The sequence below is a fragment of the Trematomus bernacchii genome, unplaced genomic scaffold (genome assembly GCF_902827165.1).
Source record: "Trematomus bernacchii unplaced genomic scaffold, fTreBer1.1, whole genome shotgun sequence".
NCBI classification, from domain to species: Eukaryota; Metazoa; Chordata; class Actinopteri; order Perciformes; family Nototheniidae; genus Trematomus; species Trematomus bernacchii.
In genome coordinates this window covers 4,480,650-4,505,526 of record NW_022987727.1, presented here as the reverse complement: position 1 = coordinate 4,505,526, position 24,877 = coordinate 4,480,650, and the positions used below count along the sequence as shown (strand labels likewise).

Below are 24,877 nucleotides of genomic sequence, written 5' to 3'. Positions count from 1 at the left end.
GACAGTGAAATATCGAGGTTGTCGTGACCGCCGACTGTTTTTTTATTATTTCAGGTTCGATTAGCCTTTTGATTAAAAAAGAGGTCCTGGTAGTCATTACAATAAAACATAATGACTGAGCACCTCAAACTAGCAATAATCTGTGTATATCTAATAGATTTTTGTGAAGTAATGATGTTGTATTGCAAATAATGATAAACATTATAATAATTACATTAGAGTTACCTGGTCATTCGTTTGAAAACGTTTCTCAATATGTTTCGATACTGCAGTCATGTGGGGGTTTACTAAGGCATTATTCGAACAAGTGTCTCATTATAATAACTTACACGGCGTTTTGTTTCATATATTGATGGAAGTATCCTGCTGTAGTCTATTGAGCATCATGAACCATAAAACCAACCTCTTCGTTTTGCAGTGGGGAGTTGTGGGTAATGAGGTTTGAGAGTCTCACGCATCACGTTTTTAGGATCCAGCATGGCAGCCAAACAGAAAAGGTTTGTGGACAAATGTTCTATAATATGTGTTGTATTATACGAGTTATAACGGCAAATATGTGTCGTTTTTACAAAATATAGTGTTGTCAATCCAGTCGTTGTATTTGTGTGGGTCTTAAGACTCGTTTTTAGCTAACATTGTGTCCGAAACTATCCTAGCTTAACGCTAGCTTAGTGTTATGAGAGCTTGGAAGCAGCTACCGCTAGCTTGACTCAAACGTAAGGCTCTACGGTCCTTTCTCTTTGTTTAAAATAACAACTTTATTTGTATTAAAGAAAGTTAAGCTGTCTGCTGAAAAGCAAACGTTTGAATGGACGCTGTATACTGTAGATAGAACATGTAACACATATGTCCCCCCACATGTTGCCCTACTAACTTTGTTAAACTGGTGTCCTTCTTTGTAGGAAGTTGGAGGACCTCAGCATGGACGAGTTCCTGCTGACAGCTTTAGATTCTGCAGGAGAAGATGACTCTGAAGATGAGACAAAAAAACAGAATGGTCTCGATAAGAAGAAATCTGCAGCCTTTGAGACGTGAGTGCTTTGCGATGGCTTCATAAATTGTATCATTTTGATAGTGATAGTAACATGTGAAATATTATATTGAATAAAGTGCACCTATTTTAGTTAATTTATCTTACTATTTATGTCTTACTTTCATGTGTAATGTATTAGGCACTTGTTTAACTGCTATATAATTATGGAGTTATAATTTATTACCAATCTATGGCATGGATTATTTTAACACTAAAGCAGGAAGGAGGCAATTCCCTGCCTTCCTTACTTTCTACCCCCTAGTCCCAGCGAAACCTTGATCTCAACATCACACGTTTGTTGTGCTTTTTTTTCTCTATAGAGATGATAAGAAAGGTAAGGCCAGTCAGCACAAGGAGCAGCTGTCCAGGTTAAAGAACAAAGATCCAGAGTTCTACAAGTTTCTGCAAGCAAACGACCAAAAACTGCTAAACTTTGATGACACAGACAGCTCTGAGGATGAGGACGAGAAAAAATATCACAAATTGCCGTCCGAACTTGAGGTAGGCCAGCTGCTGGTGTGTCTTAGTTTATGCTGAGTTCTCTTGTGAAATTACTTCATACTGTGGTGTTTTGCCTTTAGGAGGACGACTCTGATGATGAAGACGACGACGACGAAGGGGGTGCAGAGGGCTCAAAGGCTTCAAAGAAATCCAAGAAGGGAGTGGAGATTATCAAAGTCACAGACAAAATGGTTGAAGAGTGGAAAGATGCTATGAAGAAGGAACCCACACCTCGACTCTTCAGAGAAGTCACCCAGGCCTTTAAGGCCGCCGTGGCTACTACAAAGGGCGAGGGAGGGGCGCAGTGTCGGTACAAAGTGGCCGACAGTTCAGGTAGGGTACCATGTTGGATATTTGTATTTAAACTGTTACTATCCTATGGAAAAGGTATAGCATCATCACTACGATGATAAATTGTTATTATAATAATATATTCTAATATACAAAAAATATATGCAGAAAAAACTGTCAAGATTTGGCAGAATTTCGATTTAACTTTAGAACACACCAGATACAATACATTTCGATGACAGCTTTCGATATATATCAACATAAATATCTCTTTACCTGTACTGTCTACAGTGTTCAACTCCCTGGTCATCTTCTGTATCAGAGATGTTTACGTGGCCCTGCAGAGGATGCTCAACCTGAAGCCAGAAAAAGACCAGAAAAAGTATGAATTGGATCAAAATTGCCTTCTGTTTAAAGTCTTTATGAAGCTGTGGAAAGACGTTTCACTCCTGACTTCTGTTTTGTTCTCAGGCTAGTGCTTCCATCATCTAGTCCAAAGTGGCAGAAGAATCAGGTTGACATCAAGATGTATCTCAGTGGAGTAGTTCAGGTTTGTTTTTCTGTCTCTTCAAGCGTCTCTCGCATGTCTGTCTGTGCTTTTTCGATCTTTGAGTTCTGCCTCTTGTTAACAGGTGAGGTAGACGTGAAAACATACACTAGATAAAGTGCAGAGAAATGTGTATTTTCTTTGACACGGAACAGTACATTTATAACAGAGATGCACACGCCGTGATAAGTTCTCCTTCTTGTCCTTCTGCATCCTGAAAACGCGCCTGTATTGATCTCCGTTTTCCTCTCTTTTGTTCCTTTCTCCACTTGTAGCTGTTATCCTGCCTGACGGAGGCCACAGTGATCAGCGCTGTCCTGCGGCATGCCAACCAGCTCGCACCTTATTACCTTTGTCTCCCTAAACAATGTCGTCATCTGGTTAAGGTAAGTCAGTAGTTATCATAAGATGTTGTGAAGTGTCTGCATTAAATGAATGCTGAATTTATTTAGTTTCTGATGTAATTTTGAGCTTTTAATCCATCCCATGTTTTTGTGTGCAGCAACTGATGAAGCAGTGGAGCACAGGGGAGGAGACGAGTCGGGTTCTCGCCTTCCTGGCCCTCAACAAAATCTGCAGACATAAACAGGACACATATCTCAACCCTATTCTCAAGGTGAGCCTAATTCAGAGTGATACAGGGATAAAAGGGTGCACAGTTAACCTGGACGTCAAGGCAACAGTGACCTGCAGAGAGTATTTATATTAAAAAAATCAGGTGTGTCAAAAGATTTTATTTCATTTCATTTCAAACCTTTATTTATCCAGGTGTATCCCATTGAGATCATTGATCTCTTTTTCAAGGGAGACCTGAGGCCTGTACTACGAAGCCGGATTTTCCTAACCTGGATATGTTTGAGTTAGCCGGTTGGCCCAATCCAAAACATACGCGCTCTCGCTAAACTGTACTACGACGCTGGTTATCAAGTGGATCGCTCAAGCCAGCCGTGTCCTATCTAGTTAGGTGCGCGTTCACATGAAAGGGGTGGTATTTGGAGCATTCGACCAATCACAAACATGGACAAGCGTACTGACAGCGCAGCGTCATACTTCCTGAATGAAAAGTGAACTTTAATATTTGTCAAATATGAAGAAGTTAAACTTTAAACATCCATGACTTAAACACTTTATCCAGGATAAAAGCCACATAGCTGCACCTGCAAGGTGAATACAGCTGGTAAAAGAAAAAGCGTTTGAATGCGTACATTAACAGGTTTATGATATCACTGCCCCGTCCAAGACACGAGTGGATCTGACTTTTGCTTAAAATAATACTTCTGCATACAGTATGTGACACTGTGAGTGTTGCACGGCCAGATACGGCTCAAGAAGCTGACTCAAATAAGGAAATATATGATACATTATGATGTGATATGATATGAATGATAATGGGACACATCAACGTCTGCACTCACACTGCCGCGGACTGTGCTTAATGTTACTCTGATCCGGTTACTTATGTTGTGGCAGATATTTAAGTAAGCTTTTTTAACGCTAATGTTATAATAGTCAGATTGCTGTGAAGATGGGAGGGGATATTCTATTTAATTTTCACGTTCACACAGTCAGTTGATTTTTGCCGGCCGTCTTTCCTGCAACGGCAGTTTTTCTGTATTTCCTCTATCCTGTAATATGACTTGATAGCTTTAAACTCCGCACACGGAGCTCTGATTGGTCAGCAGGCGGTGCTTTCACTGAGTTGATCTCTTAGCCTGCCACCTAACCTCCTCCCGAGGAGGTTAGCCGCTCAGCATAAGTTACCATGGAGATCTAGCCCGCTAAAAAGAGAACCAGCGTCGTAGGACCGGAAAGCCCGAGTTTTCCCTGAAGTCAGCCGGCTAAGCGAAAATCCGGCTTCGTAGTACAGGCCTCTGCTCAAGTAGGTTCCACATGAAACATAAAAACATAAACAGAACAACAAAAAGGACATCATACAGCATCATTACAGGGATTACAATTTACATAACTATCCACATGAACAGGTACCAACAGCTTCCGATTGAGTAGCATCCAACCGAGCTTTAAAAACATTTAGTGGCACCAGATTGCTCAGTTTCCATTTCAATTGCAGACTGTTCCAGGACAGTGGAGCTGCACATCTAAATGCTATCTTCCCTTAGACAGTCCTAGCAGTTGGCACATTTAATAAAACCACAGCATGCGATCTCAGGCAGTAGCCACTTACAATTCGCCGTGAGATCAGGGAGCAGATGTAGGATGGAAGTTTCCCTAACATGGCTTTGTATATAAAAATGTACCAGTGACTGAGCCTTTATATTTGTATCTCTTACGTTTTTCTTTCTTTTTTGCAGCAAATGTACATCTCCTATGTACAAAACTGTAAGTTCACCTCTCCCAATGTGCTGCCCATGATCAACTTCATGCAGCGAACTCTCACAGAGATGTACTCGCTGGACACACAGGCCACTTACCAGCACGCCTTCATCTACATCCGACAGCTGGCCATCCATCTCAGAAACGCCATGACCATGAAGAAAAAGGTACATTTGTGTCTGTGTGTGCACTGGGAGATTGTCTGCTCAGACATATTTTAAGAATAAGATCAATATTAAGACATACTTTATTATATGAATTCCGTTTTTTACTCTGGCGTTACTAACACACATAGGCCTTAAATAAACACATGCACAAACGGGATCTATTCTCATGCATTAATGGAGAGGTGTCTGAGCAAAGAGGCTGCCAATGGTTCAGCCCCATGGAGCAGTTGGGGGTTTGTTGACTTGCTCAAGAACACCTGGGCAGTCCGAAGGAGGTGAACTGGCACCTTTCAAGCTACCAGTCCACCCTTTGTATTTTATCCTATCAGGACTTGAACTGCTGACCCTTCTGTTACTGAGCCTGTTCATGCACAACACATCTCAACAGAGAGACACTCAGGGTTCAGTTCAAATGGAGATTCACTGTTTAGCTACTATAATACAAATCTGATTGTCCCTGTGTTCTGTAGGAAACGTACCAGTCGGTGTATAACTGGCAGTACATCCACTGTCTGTCCCTCTGGTGTCGAGTCCTCAGCACCTTGCACCCCAGTGATGTACTCCAGCCTCTCATCTATCCACTCTGCCAAGTCATAATTGGCACCGTGAAGTGAGTATATCTATATGCACTTTTATATTTTAATATAGTTTTAAACGTTCATGTCCATGTTAGACCAGGGGTCTCAGACTCCATTTACCTGGGGGCCGCTGGACGTAGAGTCAGGGCAAGTCTGGGCCGCTTCAAGTATTCCACAAAAAATGTATTCAAAAATACAACATTAACAGTTCTTCAACATCTTCTTAACATGAACGGTTCTTCACAACATAACTATTTACAGTTGCTCTTGCCTACTCCTTGCTGGTAGAGACCTGACAGCGCTTCCTCTCACAGCTGAGCCACATTTGGTTTGAGGGAGGAAGCAGTTTAAACCCTCAGTATGGTTTGAAGATGTTCATCAGTAAGTCTGGACCTGTACTTTGACTTATTGAAGTTCATGGTGGAGAAGAGCTGTTCACACATATATGTGCTCCCAAAAAGGCACATGGTCCGCTTGAACATCCTGGAAAGCTCAGGGAAGGAGGGGGGCAATTCTCTCATGAACTGTCCAAGCTTGTCTGCTTTCCCATTCACTTCCCTGAACTTGGCTTTGAGCTCAGAATTGCACTGCAGGTCAATGAGCTCCATTTGAAGCACACCAGGGGCATTTTCCACATCAAAGGAGAAGGGGTCTGCAAACATTTGGAAAGTGGCTCTGTGTGTCTTGAAGTCTGCAAACCGCTGATCAAATTCCTCCTGTAGCTCCACAATGGCATCAACATACTTCTCACCACTGAATGCTGTGCCCCTGTCCATGAGAGCCTTGCATGCTGGGAAATGGCAGAGGTTTTTCTGAGGGAGCTGGGCTTTCCATAACACCAGTTTTGTAGAGAATGCTTTGACATTGTCATATGCTGCACTGACAAGCTGGCCCTGGCCCTGCAACTTCTTATTCAGTGCATTCAGCTCCTGCGTGATGTCAACAAGAAAAGCTAAGTCCATGAGCCATTTGGGATCACTCAGCTCGGGAACAGCCATCCCACCCTTCTCCAGCATGAATACTTTCAGTTCTGTTCTCAACTCAAAAAACCTCTTCAGGACGTTTCCCCTGCTGAGCCAATATACCTCTGTGAAGTAGAGCACATCCTCATATTCTGACTCAATTTCCTCCAAAAAAGCACGTCCCATTTTTCCTCCCTGTCATTGATGGCGCTCCGTCGGTCGTAATTCCAACAAACCTCTTCCATGGCAGACCGATATCCGCAATGGCATCACACAGTTGCTGGAATATCTCCTGAGCGGTGGTCTGGCCATGCATTGGTTTCACTGTAATGGCGCATTTCCACCATGGCGCGGTTTAAGCGTGCCGTGTCGTGCCGTGCCCGTTTTTGGTTGCGCTTCCACTAGGCCTAGTTACGGCCGGGGCCACTTTTTCACCTCTTTTCTGGCCCGACAAAATTGTGGTTCTATCGGGGCCAACAAACAGGGCTGAGTCGGGCTGAGTATGCTAAACTAGAGAGAGAATCGCTGGCAAGGAGGCTACAACTACAACAAGATGAACATATTTGACCGTGATTTAATTGTAATACACGTTTCAAAATGATGCCGAAGTAACAACATACTGATACCGGTTAGTAAAAACCATGAATTAATGCTTTGACAAGTTTGCAGACAGACGGCAGGCGAAAAACCTTTTAAAATGCTTGTTTTCTAGATGGAGATTGGCTAAGCTAACTCAATATATGCTCCGACCGTCCACACTCACAACAACGGCCTATACAGACATAAATAAAGCAGCGACTGTATTCACCATGACACAGGCAGTCTGTGGTTTGTACTTGTTTAACTTTTGTCTAGTTTCTGAACATATATGAGGAGCTGTGAGCTCTGAGTGCTAACAGCTAACGGCTGTGTTGTTTTTCTGGGGTTCTCATTGAAGATGATGTCACGGCTCCGCCTACACTGCGTTACTATAGTAACTACCCCAGTTCCTAAACTGTAATGGAAGCGCAGCATGAAGTGAGCCGGCCCTGTTAAGGCCCAACGCGGCCAAGCAGTACCGAGCGTGGCCGAGGCCGACCGTGTGGTGGAAATGCACCATAAGCAACTCCTCTGTCACTTCAAACTTGTCATCAACACCACGGACATACATTGCGAGCTGAGCGGTGTCAGTGATGTCCGTGCTCTCATCAAGAGCCACAGAGTATGCACGGAAAAGTTTGGCTTTGTCGCACAGCTGATCATATATGCCACTTGATAAGTCAGAAATGCGCTCTGCCACTGTGTTAGCTGACAGGCTGATGTTGTTAAACTGACCCTTCTTTTCCGGACAGACTATACTTGCAGCCTGCAACATGCACTTTTTTACAAACTCGCCTTCCGTAAATGGCTTTCCCGCCTTAGCAATCATCTCACTCAGCACATAGCTAGCTTCGACTGCTAAATCAGCCTCATTGCTTCCTTTCTTGAAGAGTTTTTGTTGCTTCCATAGACATTTTTTTAGCTCTGTGACTCTTTTCTCTCTCTCGTCTCCCAGGTATTTTGCATACTCTGCATGTTTAGTTGAGTAGTGACGTTTGACGTTATACTCCTTGTATACAGAGATTTTTTCTGTGCATATAAGGCACGTTGCGTTTCCCCTGTACTCGACAAAAAAATATTCAGTCTCCCACTTCTCCTGACATTTTCTGTGGTCATCATCGACTTTTCTTTTCCCTGAAAGTTTTGATGAAGACATGACTGGGCGATATATTTTCCTTCCACTCTGTGTCACTTTTGGATCACTCTGCGATAGATTCTGCTGCGCGCATTTGATTGACGTGTGGCGGAGTTCCCTTGGAGGGGGGAGGGGCAATCAAAAAATAAAATCTAAAAGCGCAAACGTAAACGCGCGGGCCAGATTAACACTATTACATGATATCAACAACGGGGCCATGAGAAACTGTCTCGCGGGCCCCGTCTGGCCCGCGGGCCTGGAGTCTGAGACACCTGTGTTAGACAATGATCAATACAAATGTGGAAAAAGCAGAGATTCTCTCAGGTTGTAATATTGCTCTGCGTGATTAATGCACTATAATCTTCAAAATGTAGCAGTTAGCCATTTGCTGCAGCCATGCAAACAATGGCTGCAGCTTATATTCATAATTGATTTTTCTTTTAATCACTTTGTTATTTTGTCACATGTTTGGGTCCACACATTAAGTTACATTATTTTCAGACAAGTGATAGCGGCAAATAAACAAATCATTTCTCATAAATAGCTCTAGTTTTAAAAAGCAGCTGCTGATTTAGAACACCCATACTTTTTAGAAATACCTGGTTATTCAGCCATTTTTTTTAATGTGATAAGCACTTTAAGACCTCACAACCAAATAAATATTTGCAGTGTTTTGACATGTGATGAACCTTAAAGTCATGGAGGCGGTGATACTGAATTGTTTTCATTGGCTCACCAGTACCTGAAGTAAAATGCCGCAACTAAAACCTGCTTTTAGTTTTCTTCTGAATTACACTTAATATCAACTGCAGCTTCAGACACCAACATTAAACTCACAGCAGCAAATGAACAGTAAGGAAGTGAGAACAAAGAGTCTCCTGCTGTGACCAAACTGTTTGTGACAGAATTCAATGAAAAAGTGATAAATGATGCACAGAGGACTGCAGTGGTGCTTCAATATTCAGCCGTATAGTACTTAAAGCAGTAGAAAGGACTTAGGGTAACATCTGTTTTAGTTTATAGTTGTATACATTAAAAAGTAAAATTCTACAATCAAATGCGATGCCCCGGCTCACCCAGCCCTTAAAATATATTTAATAAGAATATATGTTAGTTGTTTGTTTACTGTTGGACTTTGAAATGCCTTGCCTCCAGCACTCTTTGTTGCCAAAAAAGAAAGTTTGCACAGTACATTTAAAATGTTTATATATATATATATATATATATATATATATATATATATATATATATATATATATATATATACACACTACCTGACAGAGCTGTAACTAGTTTAAGCTATCGTTACATGTAAATCCAAAAAAGATTAGGTTTCATCATCAAGTCTAATATCTTGACTAATTGGTTACCTCCTAAATTGTTACGTAAAATGCAGCACAACCGTATTTCACTTGTGAGAAGCCACCATTTTCACTGTACATTCAGCCAACAGCAGGTGGAGACATTGACCAATGTTTTCTTCCTCTGCACAGACTAGTGCCGACATCCAGATATTACCCCCTGAGGATGCACTGCTGCAAAGCCCTCACCCTGCTGTCCGGCAGCACCAACACATTTGTACCGGTGCTGCCTTTCATCCTGGAGGTAAGATATCACATTCATGTGGATCTGACCGGATCAGTGCAGCTTGCTTTATGTTTTCCAGCAGTTTAAATGTTTTTCACCAGTTCACTGAACTTAAAGTTTTTGAACAATGCAGAATAAACAGTCAGTTGGTTGTCTTTGTCACACATGGAAATAATGAAAAGGTAGATGTGATGAAATGTTCCGTCGGTGGTTTGCTGTGGAAAACATCAGTGGCGTATGAAATGCATTCTGGTCTCAACGGCCACAACTGAAGGAGCTCAGGAGGAAACACATCGAAAGATAGCACTGTGTATGTTTGAGAGACACCTCTGTTATCAGACCAATCACGGTTCACCAACTGACAACTTTTACTCTGGGTCAGGTGTTAAGCACGTGATTGTGCGGTCTGCGTGTCGTTTGTGTGCAAGTGTTTATGCATGCTGTGGGCCGGTGTTGTTGTGGTGTGCCGGAGGAGAGCGGTGTGCTGGCGCCAGCAACTAGCCCGGCATGCTGGGATTGGTCAGTGTGTGTGTGTGCGTGTGTGCGTGTGCGTGTGCATGCAGCAGTTTGACCAAAGTGATAAAGGTTTGGTTGTGGTTTGCACTCTGGTCCTAACACGCTGTGCAGACCACATCCTCTCTGCCTATAGCCCACTCTCTACCTCCTTTCCCCGTACACAGTCGAAGCCCCCTCCCCTAACCCCCCAGCAGCAAACCGTGTTTATTTGTGACGCACGATATTTCCTGTGTTTTTTTCTTCTTTACTGTTCCCTTTATTAAGGCACTGTTATAGGCAGGCTGAGGTACGCTGCTACTGTTTTAATTAGAGCAGCAGAAGCAGCCCCTTCCTCCAGTGTGCCTGTGTGTGTTCTCGCATCTCCGAGGGGGGTGTAGGATTTGGAGCTTCCTGCTTCACTAGCTGTGTGTGTATGTGCATGCACCAGGGTTGGCCCATGCTTTCCCACTTCCCCCTGGCTCCCCCGCAGACCGCCACCACATCCTATGTTTGTACAGACAGCACCGGCCAGGAGCATTGCTCTGCTTCGCACAGTAACGACCACACACACACACACAGACACACACACACACACACACACACACACACACACACACACACACAGAGAGAAGCTCAAAGATACGTAGAGGCAGAAATAGCTTGATACACAAATACAAAACAGATACACACTAGCGCATTGTGGGCAGATGTGAAAGCTAAAGCTTGTAGACAAATAGCCCACACGTTGGCTAGAATGTACTTTCACAGAAATGTGTCATCTCAGAAACACTGCAGTATGTAAAATTAACTGTGTTCAATGATAATTATCATAATTGAAGGACAGTATTGACATACAGCTGGTTTAATGTTATTGTGCCTTTGGCAGGGAACATGGGTTCCTAATGGTGAACTTGTGAAAAAGTTAGGTGAAGTGGAAGAAAAAAGTATATTTACTGAATGTATATGAAAGCTAATTTCAGACACAGAAACAGTAGCAATATTAAAGTTACAATACAAATAATTATTAGTTTCATGGTTTATAACTTACTTATTTTTTATCTTTTGTAGGCCATCAGCTTTAGGGTTGTGGAAAGATTTGTATTTAATACTCTATTTTCAAGGATTGAATGCGTGAAAGAACACGCTGGATAAATATGCAATTTAAGGTTATTCAGACAAGGATTAATGTTAATTATGATTTAATCATTATTTCTATGAAAAAAGTGTTCTATTGTTGTGGAACTGCTTGATTTAAAATGTTCTGTTTGACTTTGCAAAGGTTGAAAGGATGATCATTTTCTCATCCATACATGATTGTTAATTCAATGAGATGAGCTGTTTTGTGTGTATATGGATATGAGTGTTTGGACCCTAGGAAGAATAGCTAATGCTTATGCCAGTGGGGTTACTTGTGAAGTAAAAGGTTTTATTTGTATACATTCCTTCAGTATGGGATTTGTCATGATTTGATATTTGGGACAACAGGTTGATGAGTCATCTAAAACACTTTATTTTACAAATACAAACCATAGGAGACTAATAATGAATACTATCACAAAATAAACCCAGGTTTTCAGATCACATATTTTGCACTTGGATTCTGTGTCCATGCACTATTCTGATCTCTGAAGATGGTATCCATTACACTGAAGTACCACTTTAAACGCAGCGTTTCTGAGCTGTTTTTTCAAAGTTCAACATTGCCTCTTTTTTTTTTATAGATCGTCCAACAGGTGGACTTCAACAAGAAACCAGCGCGAATGAGCAAGAAGCCCATCAACTTTGCAGTCATCCTGAAGCTAAGCAAAGTCAACCTCATGGAGAAAGCCTATAAGGTACGTTTTATTGTGACCCCCCGCTTGAAAGGGCAGATATTTAGAGTTAGGTTGACCATTTTGTGTGACACTGCTTGTTGTGTGCACCTGTTTTTGTTGATACTTTTGATATATTTTTTAACAAGATGGTGTAGCAGCTGATCAGTTGAGTGGTTCAAGTCTTAGTTAATGTCATTTCACTATGCTACCTTGCCCTGCGTGTTAGCCTGCGTCTGTACATAAGGGGATTGAGGGCAGCACTGAAAGCTCCTTGTCAGGGCTCTAAAACTGGCCCTCTGTCGCCACGCTCAGCCTGCAGCCAAGAGGATTGCAGCACGGCCCTCTGGGATTATCCCCTGCACTCCGCTCGCTAGGGCTGTTTTCACCTGGGCAGCTGCCACAAACTCCTGCCTCGTAGACTCCCAGCGGACCCGATTTAACAGGAACTGAGCCGTCTAAACCTGAACACTCATTAGTCAACATATGCTAGAAAGTCTTTCATTTGTCGTCCCAACCCACTTCTTGTCTAATACTGCAGATTAGGGCTGTGGCATCTATTGTGTCTTTATAGTCAACATGCACAATAAAAACATTGTGATGGACTGTGATATTGCACTTAGGGAGTTTTTGAGTTTGTTTTAAGAAATGTACAAGAAAACTGCACTGTAAAATGTAATACTACTTATTTGATTGGTGCCTTTTATCTTCAGTTCGATTTGTTCAATGGAAGAGTGTTAGATTTTTCTAAATTTGAAAAAAAAAAAATGTGTATTGTAATTTAGCAGTATAATTAAAGTAAGAGCAGACAACACCTGAATATAAGTTTATATATTGCAAGTTGTATCCCCTGATCGTGTCTAGGATGTTGAGTAGGCATGTTATGTCCTCATGCATGATCTGCAGAGTAATTGGTGAAGCAATTCTTTCTATACGTCTGAGGTGACCAAATTCAGGTGATGATTGGCAGCTAGGCTACATTTAGCTTGATAATCCATTCCTATGGCAATTGTCTTTGTTTATTCTGTCGGACACCTGAGGCCTGTACTACGAAGCTGGTTCAACCTAACCTGGATATGTTTGAGTTAGCCGGTTGGCCCAATCCAAAACATACGCGCTCTCGCTAAACTGTACTACGACGCTGGTTATCAAGTGGATCGCTCAAGCCAGCCGTGTCCTATCTAGTTAGGTGCGCGTTCACATGAAAGGGGTGGTATTTGGAGCATTCGACCAATCTCAAACATGGACAAGCGTACTGACAGCGCAGCGTCATACTTCCTGAATGAAAAGTGAACTTTAATATTTGTCAAATATGAAGAAGTTAAACTTTAAACATCCATGACTTAAACACTTTATCCAGGATAAAAGCCACATAGCTGCACCTGCAAGGTAAATACAGCTGGTAAAAGAAAAAGTGTTTGAATGCGTACATTAACAGGTTTATGAAATCACTGCCCCGTCCAAGACACGAGTGGATCTGACTTTAATTAGGAGAATTTGACTCGAGTGTTTCATCAACTTAATGTGTTGCTTAAAATAATACTTCTGCATACAGTATGTGACACTGTGAGTGTTGCACGGCCAGATACGGCTCAAGAAGCTGACTCAAATAAGGAAATATATGATACATTATGATGTGATATGATATGAATGATAATGGGACACATCGACGTCTGCACTCACAGTGCCGCGGACTGTACTTAATGTTACTCTGATCCGGTTACTTATGTCGTGGCAGATATTTAAGTAAGCTTTCTTAACGCTAATATTATAATAGTCAGATTGCTCTGAAGATGGGAGGGGATATTCTATTAATTTTCACGTTCACACAGTCAGTTGATTTTGGCCGGTCGTCTTTCCTGCAACGGCAGTTTTTCTATATTTCCTCTATCCTGTAATATGAATTGATCGCTTTAAACTCCGCACACGGAGCTCTGATTGGTCAGCAGGCGGTGCTTTCACTGAGTTGATCTCTTAGCCTGCCACCTAACCTGCTCCGGAGCAGGTTTGCCGCTCAGCATAAGTTACCATGGAAATCTAGCCCGCTAAAAAGAGAACCAGCGTCGTAGGACCGGAAAGCCCGAGATTTCCCTGAAGTTAGCCGGCTAAGCGAAAATCCAGCTTCGTAGTACAGGCCTCTGATCTCTCCTTTCTAAAGTATGATAATGTTTGTTCATCTTGATGTTCTGTTGAATTTTAGGACGGCTTGATTGACCAGCTGTATGACCTGATACTGGAGTACTTCCACACTCAGGCCACTTCCATCGGCTTCCCAGAGATCGCCCTGCCCACAGCCATTCAGGTAACTCAACCTGCAAACTGAGTTTGTGAGAGGAAATGTCTTTATACACACACACACACACACACACACACACACACACACACACACACACAGAGAGGTGTTACACAATGACATTGATTCAGTCTGAACTAATAAGGAAGCAGTGGCTCTGAACATCATTTCCCGAGTTAAAAACCTGTCTGAATAGGTGATTCAGGATCTGCCAGGCTTCATCGGCCCCCCTCAGGGGAAACGACCACAAACCCTCCTCAGCTGTGACTGAACAAACCGTATGGGAAAACTGGATGAATTTTTTTTTACATGGGTTCCTCCTTTCTCATACTCCCCCTCCATGTCCCCTACAGCTGAAAGCGTTCCTGAAGGAATGCAAAGTGGCCAATTACTGCAAGCCAGTGCGCCAGCTGCTGGAAAAGGTACAGGAGAACAGCAGCTACATCACAGCGCGGAGACAGAAGGCCGCCTTCGGAGTGGCCGATGCCACCGCTGTGGTGAGTGCACGTGTGTGTGTGTGTGTATGTGAAGACTCAATGATGGAGGTCCGGATGAATGTCCTGATTTCAGAGGCTGCCTCTCCAGAGTCCTCATTTTACCTCTTTCATTTGCTTCTATTTATTGTCAGTTTCTCTCTCCTAATATTATGTTTTTGTGGACCTTTAGATTTTTGTTACATCAGTTTTAAATGCAAACATGTGCTCTTCCATCAAAACACAATTATAGACCCTTAATAAAAGTAATTATAATAAGGAGTTATAAACACATAGCTGACGTACAAACTTCTGTCACCTTACCTGGTTCTATCGCTGGCCAGTTAAACTAAAAGGTTACAAAAACAAACCAGTTCACTCAGTTATAGATATCCAAAGATGCTAATCAGGTGTTATTATCAAAAGTTGCAGTCTTTCTTAATTGAGTATTGTTGGCTCAATATTTAAGAAAACAAGTTTTAAAAGCCTTTATCAGATGGCTTTTTAATATTGAAGACAACAAGTGTTCTTTCATGGTGTCCTCCCCATGAAGCGGCCATCTGATTAAAGGCTTTTTATTGCCAGAAAAGTGTTTTGGACCATTCTATTTTTCTCTTCAAAGAGCATCTTCATTACACTTGTTTAAACTTCCAGGTACTCTGGACGTTTTCTTTTTTATATCTGTTGGTATTAGGTAACACACTTCTTCACCTCAGACTGTATTGAGGGTTAGAGGGTTAGGTTTACAGTTTTTCTTAAAAGCTGTAGAGGAAACATTCAAATACACTCTTTCAATTAACAATTTCCGACATGTGCAAAGAAACATTTAGAAAATATTTAAAGGCTTTATTGTAATATGCTTAATAGCTACAATGTAGTTTTGGCAATTCAAAATTGAAGTCCCAGGGTCCTCCAACAATGCCTTATACATTAGGGATGTGCATCTCCATCACTGAGGCCGATGCGATGCACATCTCGATACGTTGCCTACGATACATTAACGATACATTTGAAGCAACAGACGATGCGATACGATACGATACGATTCACCCCTGTTGCGATACAGTTCGATACGATTTCATTCAACATTATGCGATTCGGGGCGATACGAGGCGATTCAACACAATGCAAAATAATGATACAATTCAATATGGTACGACAGAGGATTTTGTTTTATTCCTTATGCAGCAAATCAAACATTAACAAAAAAGTGCTTTACATATTTGGTTCTCTCTACTAGTACTGCGCATCCCATCATGCTGTTTCTTTTTTACCTTAAAAAAACAAACACTTGGACCTTTCACAAACAGGCCTTTTCACAAGTGTAGTAGTGTTCTCTGTCTGCAGAGTAAAGTACCATTTTATAACACCTCACAGTTAAACAATTTAAGGATGCATTGCCCATGATTAACAATGTGCAAATAACAACTACCATAGAGCAATGCCCATACAACTGCCAGACTGATGTGCTTGACACTCATGCATAGGCTAACTCACCAGTGAGCAGAAAGCAGTGGTGTGGTTTAAACAGGTATTTCATAACTGCTTACAATTGTAAGGAAGACATTTAAACTATTATTGGCAGTCACAGTCTGCTGTATACTAAACACCACTCTCACTGACGGAACACCTCACTGATACCCCTTTCACACCAACGGTGTTTCAGGGCCGGTTCGGTGCTGGTGCTTGAAAAGCACCGGGTTTTCCTGTTCACACCGCAGCGTCATAGCTCCGGAATCCGGTTCGTTTCGAGCACCAAAAAGTTGTCCGTCTAGAAGCAAGAACCGCATACGTCACGCTTACGTCGGAGGGGGGCGAGATTAACCTGAGCTAACACTTAAGGCGAGTACGGCAAATAAAAGTTGTAACAAGCAGTAGTGCTGAGCAAAGTGACTAGAACGCAACCACACACTTGTTAAAAAAAACACGCTTTATAAAGTCAGGCAACACTAACCAGGCTTCGTGTGATTCTGTTTATTTGTACCTTACTTTGACCATCCGTTCGCTGTTATTGATCATTGTGGAGAGCAGGCAGACGTTTTGTTTTGTATTATAGCAGCTATCGGATGGAATCAATACATGGGCTGCACAGGTTGTCATGTCCGACTATCACAAGTAGAATCATAATGAAAAATACGTCGGTAAAAAGTGCCTGTAGAAAACTGCTTAGCAAGTAGTCAGTTTAGCTTCGGTTGCTATGCTAACATCACCCATGTTATACCAGAGAAACTTTCATAACAGCGTTGTGATGCCAAACAGCGTCAATTCAGACTGACACACATTCACTTAAGGGGAACTGGGGATATGTATCAGCTGCTTGTGTGACAGTCAGACAGTGAATACTTTAGAGCCGTGTGAGCTAACCCGGAGCTAACGGGAGAATACACTCCCGTTGAAGAGCAGCCGGCCAGCACTGCAGCGGTCGGTAAATGCAGCTGAAACACATTAATAAACAATGAACCACGGCACTCTGGAGAAAAGTATAAGGTTGGAGAAGTCGTTATTTAATTTAATCTGGCTTCGTATGATTAAAAGCAACGCAGTCCCCGGCCCGTTGTTGTTGTGAGGTGAGCTCCGGCGTTGGGGAGAAACTCAGCGACGTAAACTGTGACGTCATGACGCAGCAGCGGCAGCACCAGTCCGGCTCTGAGCGGTGTGAAAAGAGCCGGCGCTAAACCGAAGAACCGGTTCTGAACCAGAAAAGCTCTAGCACGGAGCTTGAACCGGAGTTGCGTTGGTGTGAAAGGGGCATGAGTGATTTAACTCATATATCTTACTTTCAGGTTTTTCTTTTCAGACGCAGACCCCACGTCGTACTAGCCTACTTGTGTACTTTAAAGCGGCACGGCATCGTTTACAATTTGCGAGCGATTTTTCAAGTTGTCCGTCTTTCTTGAAAAATCTGAAGTGTTGCCAAACGTTTGATTTGTAGGTATTTTTCGGTGCGCTGTGTTTCTCTTTCTCCTCGACTTCCATGTTTGTTGAATACTGAGACTCTCGGCCTCTGTAGTGGCGAAGCAAACATCAAAGATCATCTCTGCTGAGTGCTGACAGGATGAGGGGATATTATATGAATGAATCGTTTTTTTTCTGATGCAAAGACGCTACAATCGAAGCATCGCGAGTTCAACCCAAACTGTAGCCGATGTGCACTCTTTCAACCGGTGCACTCGCATTTTGAACGTTTATGCCGGTGCACCGATGCGAATAGGTGAATCTTAACATCCCTATTATACGTACATAAGATATCAACAACACAAAATGCAGAAGAAAGACAAATAATGTAGATAGTTTCTGCAAGTGACCAATGTGCAGGTTAATGCAGAAATAAGAAAACTAAATGAACGTAAGATCAAATAAAAACGGAATTAAATACTGTACAGTGGAATAAAAATGCTGCTGCTTGTAGTTGTTTAGTTTACTCAACATTTATATACCATGAAACTTGTATCCATCTATACAGTTATAGCTAATTGGAAGTTGAGGAGAGCAGTACGTTGGCCTATAAGCAGAGAGGGATGAAGTATTCAGAAAGTAGAGGTACCAGAGTGTAGGAATACTCTGTCTCAAGTAAAAGTCCTGCAATCAAAATGTTACACAAGTAAAAATATGACCATCTAAATATACATATATATATATATATATATATATATATATATATATATGCAGATTGGCCCATTTCAGAATAATATATATCAAATGTTTTAATTATAATGATGCATTAAAGTGTTATCAAAGCTGGTAAAGGTGCAGCTAGTTTTAATGACTTTCTATGCGGCAGGGTAGCTTGTGAATGTTACTCCAGGTTTAACTAAAGTCTTATGTAAGTGTTGATTATATTTCATATCATTAATCCAAATGTGCAAGGTAAATATATAAAATAAATGTAGTGGAGTAAAAGTACACGATTGACCTATGAAATGTAGGGGGGTAGATGTACTAAGTCAGTAAAAGTAAGTAAAGTGCAAGTCTTTTAACATTTTACTTAAAGGTAGGGTAGGTAATTTTGGAGAAACCAGCTCGAGTGTGCTAGAATTTGAAAATACACAACCGGAAAAAATCTGCCACTTCCTTACAGAGCCCCTCCTCCAACACACACGAATGTGCACATGACCAATGAGGGCACGAGATAAGTTTGTGCACAGATGGAAGGCTGACAGGCAGGTAGGCCATCCAGTTATAAATGATTGGTTGTGCTTTTTACAGTGCTACGGCTTCCACAGATGACATTTTGTTATGTATTTATTGTCAAAGCATTTAATATATTCATTGCTATCGGGATGTTAAGAGCATTCCATGGAACATAACAAAAAGTGTTTCTGAAATAAATTACATACCCCACCTTTAAGTACAGTACTCGAGTAAATGTACTTAGTTACTTTACAACAGTGCCTATAAATCCTCACTAATGATAATGAATCCGACCTAACGAGGAAGTGACTGCTGACTTTGCCAGCTTTTTGGGACATGTTGTCTGCTGCTGTGGTAGGAGGATTGATGTTTAAGATAATCAACGACAGTCAACAATTAACCAGCTCAATTTTCTTGACATGCTTAATCAAGTTTGTCTACATATAACACTTGTTTTAAGGAAATACTATGTGTAATTTTTTGTTCCATGATTTAGATTGGTGTTACCTGCTTCACTTTCCTGCTGCACTCAGCTCGACATTCACTCTTAGTTATGTGAATGTTTTTACAAAGCAAGAAAGATGGAGCAGTGCGTTTCAGTTGCACCCAAAGGATAACTTTCACTGTAAACTTCTGTTTTGGGCTCTTGTCCAGTTGATCAAGAGGCTGCAGTCCTAGCGGACGACCCTTCAGTTACGGCGGCTAATGGAGGCCACTTCCCTGAATAAACTCTGAGCCCGGTTAAGAATGACCCAGTGGTTATTGGAAGCTCTTATGGGCTTTTGAACCAGAGGCGCCTCTGCCTTAATGAGCAGCCATTAGTGCGTTTTCTGTGTTGACCTACTCTCTCTACGCTACCTGTCCACACAAACACGCTTTTATGTGGCTTCGCTGCTGCTGAGAGCCTTGACATGTAACTGCTGATTCATATTTAAGAGCGTTTAAGGATTAAATTAAAGAGGATGGTCTTTGTGTAATTTACCTGATGAGAAAATGTGTGTGTGTAGACACATGGGAGTGTGTGTGTGCGTGTGTTAACTAAGTACAACAGACAGACAGCACGGCACCGCGCCAGCTCCTGTCTCCCCGGCGCTCTGCTCAGCGGAGGCTGTCGCCATGGCATCCACTCTCTGGCATCGTGGCAGCGGTAGGTGTCACTGCGGGCGGATGAGAGGGGACAGCCTCGCTGCTGCTGGGAAAAGGCCACGGCCCCCCTCCGGCCACCAGCCCCCCGCTGACATGTCACCCAAACTGAGAGCTAGCCTAATTAACGATGCCCTGCCTCGTCCAGGTCGCACTCAGACGTCTCGTCTTTCTCCGCTGCCTGTATGTGATGCTTTGTTTTGTTTGTCTGAGTCTGGGCTGAATTCAGAAGTATCGTTTTTCTAGTTTTATTTTCTTATCCTGACTATTATTTTATTATCCATCTTAATAGCCACATGGCAAATTGTTGTAAATGTGTTAAGCTAGCGGGGGCTGTAGGCCGCAGTCTGTTTGCTCTATTGGATTTGTTGGTCGGGTAATGTGATTGAGCCTAATCAATATCGTCCACACAGACCTTTGGGGCCTGGAGAAGATCTGCTTTCAGGCACCTTCAATCCGTCTTTTCCACATCTTCTGACTCTGTCTGCTCTGTCCATCTCTTTCTCCCAGTCAATTTATTTAGGTGGAAAGCCACATGAAGTCGGATCCCTTTCAGAAACTGCAATGGCACACACAAAAATAACTTGCACCTTGGATATTAATCTGGTTTAATAAACGCGCCCACACCTGTATACACATTCTTCCACACAATTGTAATAATCATGTCCTCTGTCAGGCGGCTTGGGAGAAGCAGATGAAGGAGGAGGGGACTCCCCTCACCAAGTACTACACCCAGTGGAAGAAGCTGAGGGTGAAGGAGATCCAGCTGGAGATCTCCGGCAAAGACAGGGTAACTTTCCAACCAAAACATACCAAAATGTGCTTATCCCACTCAGTCACCATGAATCACTTCTGTCTTTTTTTATTATGAAACTCACGGTTACCCACAAGAGAGATCTGTTACATAAATCATGAAACAGTCATGCAATGTTGTGGAACATTTGACTGGCAGAACAATTATTAATGGTCAACTTCATTAACACAATGAAATCAGTATTGTGTGTTTACCCTGCTGTTTTGTGTTGTTTAAAGATGGAGGATCTGGAGCTTCCAGAGATCAAACGCAAAAAGACTGAGGACAAGAAGGTGGAGGACAGCGATGCAGAGGAGGATGACGGAAAACTCAAAATCAGAGGCAAGCTGATTCTCACATACACTAACTCATATTGAAACAGGCATGTGTTGGCCTCTAGAGGGCTGTGTTTTGTCACAGCCTGGCGTTCTGCACTGCAAAAGCAAAGTTGAAGAGGTGATGACAGTTCAATCTGATTTCTAGGCTGTTATCTTCCATTCTGGCCACTATATTAAAGATTTGGCTGCATGAAGCCGATCACCTGCAGAGCAGTTACCACCAGGCTCTGAGTTTTTGAAACATCCACAGAGACAGTTTCTGAGGAGCTGGAAATTCAATTTCAAATTAAACTCAGGAGAAAATCTCTGCTCATCAGATAGTATTTCTCGCTCTGCATGAGCCTGATCTTTCTTTAGTGTGTCTCGTCCTCTAGGGGTCGTCCACAGGTCACAGACATCTGCAACCTCGCTCTTACAGCTTTACACTCGGACACGCTTCCAGCTGAATAAAGCCCTCCGCAAGGTCAAAGAGGAAAGGAGTAGGAGGAAGGGGGGGGGATTTTTTTTTTTACATCTGGACTTCATTGTAGGGAGAGTCCCAACAAACGGACGGGCAGCTGCCGGCAAACGACGGGCCTCCGCCTCTCACTCTGTCCACCCCTCCCTCCCTCCCTCCCTCCCTTTCGTTCGTCTTTCCTCCACCCCTCCTCACACGAGCTGAAACCCCTCGACAGGAAGTACAGGCTTGGATCCCAGCGGGGGTTTCTAATTCAAACCAGCCCAGTGGAACAGCCAGAGGTGGCCGCTCCCCTCTCTCTCTCTTCCTCTTTCATTCTAGCTCTCTCGCTCCCTCTTTCTGGCTCTGTGGGCTTCGACCAGCTGCCCCCGCATGTCCTCGCAACACATGCGCACACAAAGACACGCACATCTCGATGATAAACGCACACCCACCACCTTGTCGTCTAGTCCCAAATAGCCAAAAGCTTTTGAGCCGCTCACCAAAGCTCTTTGTGGTCTCACACACACCCGGAAAGAGGGGAAGTTTGAGAGGAGGGGGCTGATGATTTAGATTGATCTGTGTTTGTGTGTGTGTGTGTGTGTGTGTGTGCGTGTGGTGTCAGTGGGGCTAATCAATCTTCCAGGTCATTTGGGGGCGACCTCCAAGGTACTACTGAACTCTGCTAGCACCATGTGAACAACGAAAAGTGGGAGAGTGAGAGTATTGTTGTAAACTTAAATTAGACAGGAAGGGGAGTACCTGATGCTTTTAGACGTTGTTTATCTGTGTTTGTTTAAGTGTGTGTGGTTGTGCATGCGTGAACGTGTATGTGTGTGTTTGATGTGTGTGCTGCAGTGTAACAGACAGAGGAAGTAGCTCTGTTTTGCTTCCCTCTCCTCCACGCCCCCAGCCTCTCATCACACCTCAACTTCAAAGCCTGTGGACCCCAGTTGTCCCTTTGGCTAGACAACACACACACACACACACACACATATACATATACTGCACTCTGTGTATACCACAACACAAATTCATCCAAACTTCCAAACTTCTCTCTCTGGCGCACACACACACATCATCATCCTCGTAGCCGTGGAACCTGCCTGCTATCTCCATTTGCTATATTTAGGCCTTGAGCACAAGATGTCTGAAATTGCCGGCAGTAAACTGTCATGGGTGTTTGTGCAGCGGCAGCGGCGTCTGTAATCGACTCTCAGTTCCATCTCAGGAGGAAATAGACACTTCCAGCTGCCTCTGATGCCTGGCCCACATATAGGTGTCTCCGAAGTCCTCAGACGTCAGCGATGAACCAACGCTAACTTAGGAATGTCTGAAGAAAGCAACGGCAGACAAAATTAAATGTAATGTTTTTCACTGTCTTTCTGCAGGGAAAAAAGACCGCCGTGGGTCAGATGATGATGATGATGACGATGACGATGATGTTCAAGGTCTCTATGACATGAGCGATGACGAGGAGGGCGGAGACTCAGGTTGGTACAGTATTAATCATGGTAGCACACATTTGTAGTTGACAACGTTTTGAAAGGGGTTTTTGGCTGTGTATTTCTTCACTCAGTATTCAGAAGAGACTGTTTTGATGTACACCATCAGAGCATTTATATAAAGTCATTACTAAACAGACTGGCAGATTATATAAAAGGAAACCAAGTTTTTATAATGGTTTTTATTATAATGCTTCATAAATGCTAAACATTTATGGAGCATTATAATAATTTGATGATTGTTAATTTATGATTAGCCGATCAGGGCTCCTACAGCTAAAATAAACTACGGACGACATCTGAGGGCAAATCAGGACATGAATAGGGAAATACAGTTTCAACTGAATCATATTGTTGTGATTAGATTTTCAGTTTAAGATGCACATATTCATTCTTATTAATGAATGCCTTAAAGTAAAAAGTCAAGTATATTATGTCATTTAAAAAAAGTTATGGTTTAGTAGGGTGAACAAAAGTCATGGTCAGAATATGTGCAAATATTCCTAAAGAAGTAATTAATTTGTTTGTCGTTAAAAGGTCATTGTAGAATAAATTATAAATCCTTATAGTTATACATTAATATATTGAAAGAAAGTCATACTATAGTATATCCAAAAAGTCATAGTATTGTATTTTGAAAAAAAATCATGCATTAGAATGTCAAAAAAAGTTAAATAGTTATATGATAGTTTGTCAATAATACATTATTATGTTATAAAAAGGTTGTATGTCAAGTAAAAATCCATAACCCTTTAATTAAAACAAATGTTGGTTTAATAAATATCTTATTTTTCCTGAAACATAGTATAGCATTCATCACAAATATAGTAAATTATTTACAAAGTCATTGTACTGTTGTTAAAAAATATATATATACTATACTAGAGTAGGTCATCCAACCAACTTTACATTAACTAACATTGATGAAAACTCAGCAATTTCTTAACATATTACTTATGTTAATGGTTAATTGTACCCAAAGTTTATTAAAACATCACATATTTTCTAAGATGATTGAATTCAATGGTTATAAGCACCTGCTGGTACCCTGGCAGATAATAAATAAATAAATGGTAATTCATTTGTCAGATAAAACTCCTCCTGCCCTATAGGGTGTCTGGTACATCAACAAATGATAAATGGCAACACAGGGAAATGGTTGTATGTACATTATCTCTTAAAAGTAATGAATGCACAGGTGATCAAAAATGTTCCTCTTGATACCTGCCAGTCTCTCACATCCCCGTGTCTGAAGTTAAAGTGCTTGCCGTTTGTGTTCCAGATGACGATGAGGAATTGGCCACCACGGCCCCCGAGCCCCTGACCGCTGCCGCTCTGACAAAGCTGGCCGAGGGAGATGAGGATGTGGTGGAGGACCTGCAGCTCTCTGACGATGACTGAGGTGCATGGATGCACACACTCGTCATCTACATTATCAACCTTATATACTCAGAAAGATATTGGACACTTTTTGCTATTTTCCTTGCTTTTATATGTTCTATTACTTCACCTGTACAGTAGAAACATGTTCATGATGTAATGTTATCAAGCATTGAAATTCTGAAAACAAAATTAAAGAACCCTGATTTCATTTGTCAATGATTATTAATAATTTTTGAAGCATGTAGATGCACAAGTGCACACCTGTACGCAGCCTCAGGCTCTGGGAGGCCAGGCCGGCCGGGGGGGGGGGGGGGGGGGGGTTCAGAGAGGCGGTGTTGAGCCCTGAGGCAGCAGCGCTGTGC

The 24,877-nt window shown here is 42.2% G+C and overlaps 1 protein-coding gene across 1 annotated transcript; it reads left to right on the top strand.

Annotated features, from left to right (window-relative positions):
- The first annotated feature begins 418 nt into the window (after positions 1-418).
- On the top strand, positions 419-24,731 carry noc2l (NOC2-like nucleolar associated transcriptional repressor). The gene is made up of 18 exons (XM_034144853.1): positions 419-497; positions 903-1,031; positions 1,354-1,534; positions 1,615-1,867; positions 2,117-2,207; positions 2,297-2,375; positions 2,648-2,758; positions 2,875-2,988; positions 4,685-4,873; positions 5,344-5,483; positions 9,621-9,732; positions 11,931-12,044; positions 14,221-14,322; positions 14,667-14,810; positions 20,737-20,850; positions 21,093-21,195; positions 23,019-23,120; positions 24,415-24,731. The coding sequence occupies exons 1-18, from the start codon at positions 478-480 to the stop codon at positions 24,531-24,533; spliced, it is 2,217 nt and encodes a 738-aa protein (XP_034000744.1). The 5' UTR covers positions 419-477; the 3' UTR covers positions 24,534-24,731.
- The last annotated feature ends 146 nt before the right edge of the window (positions 24,732-24,877 follow it).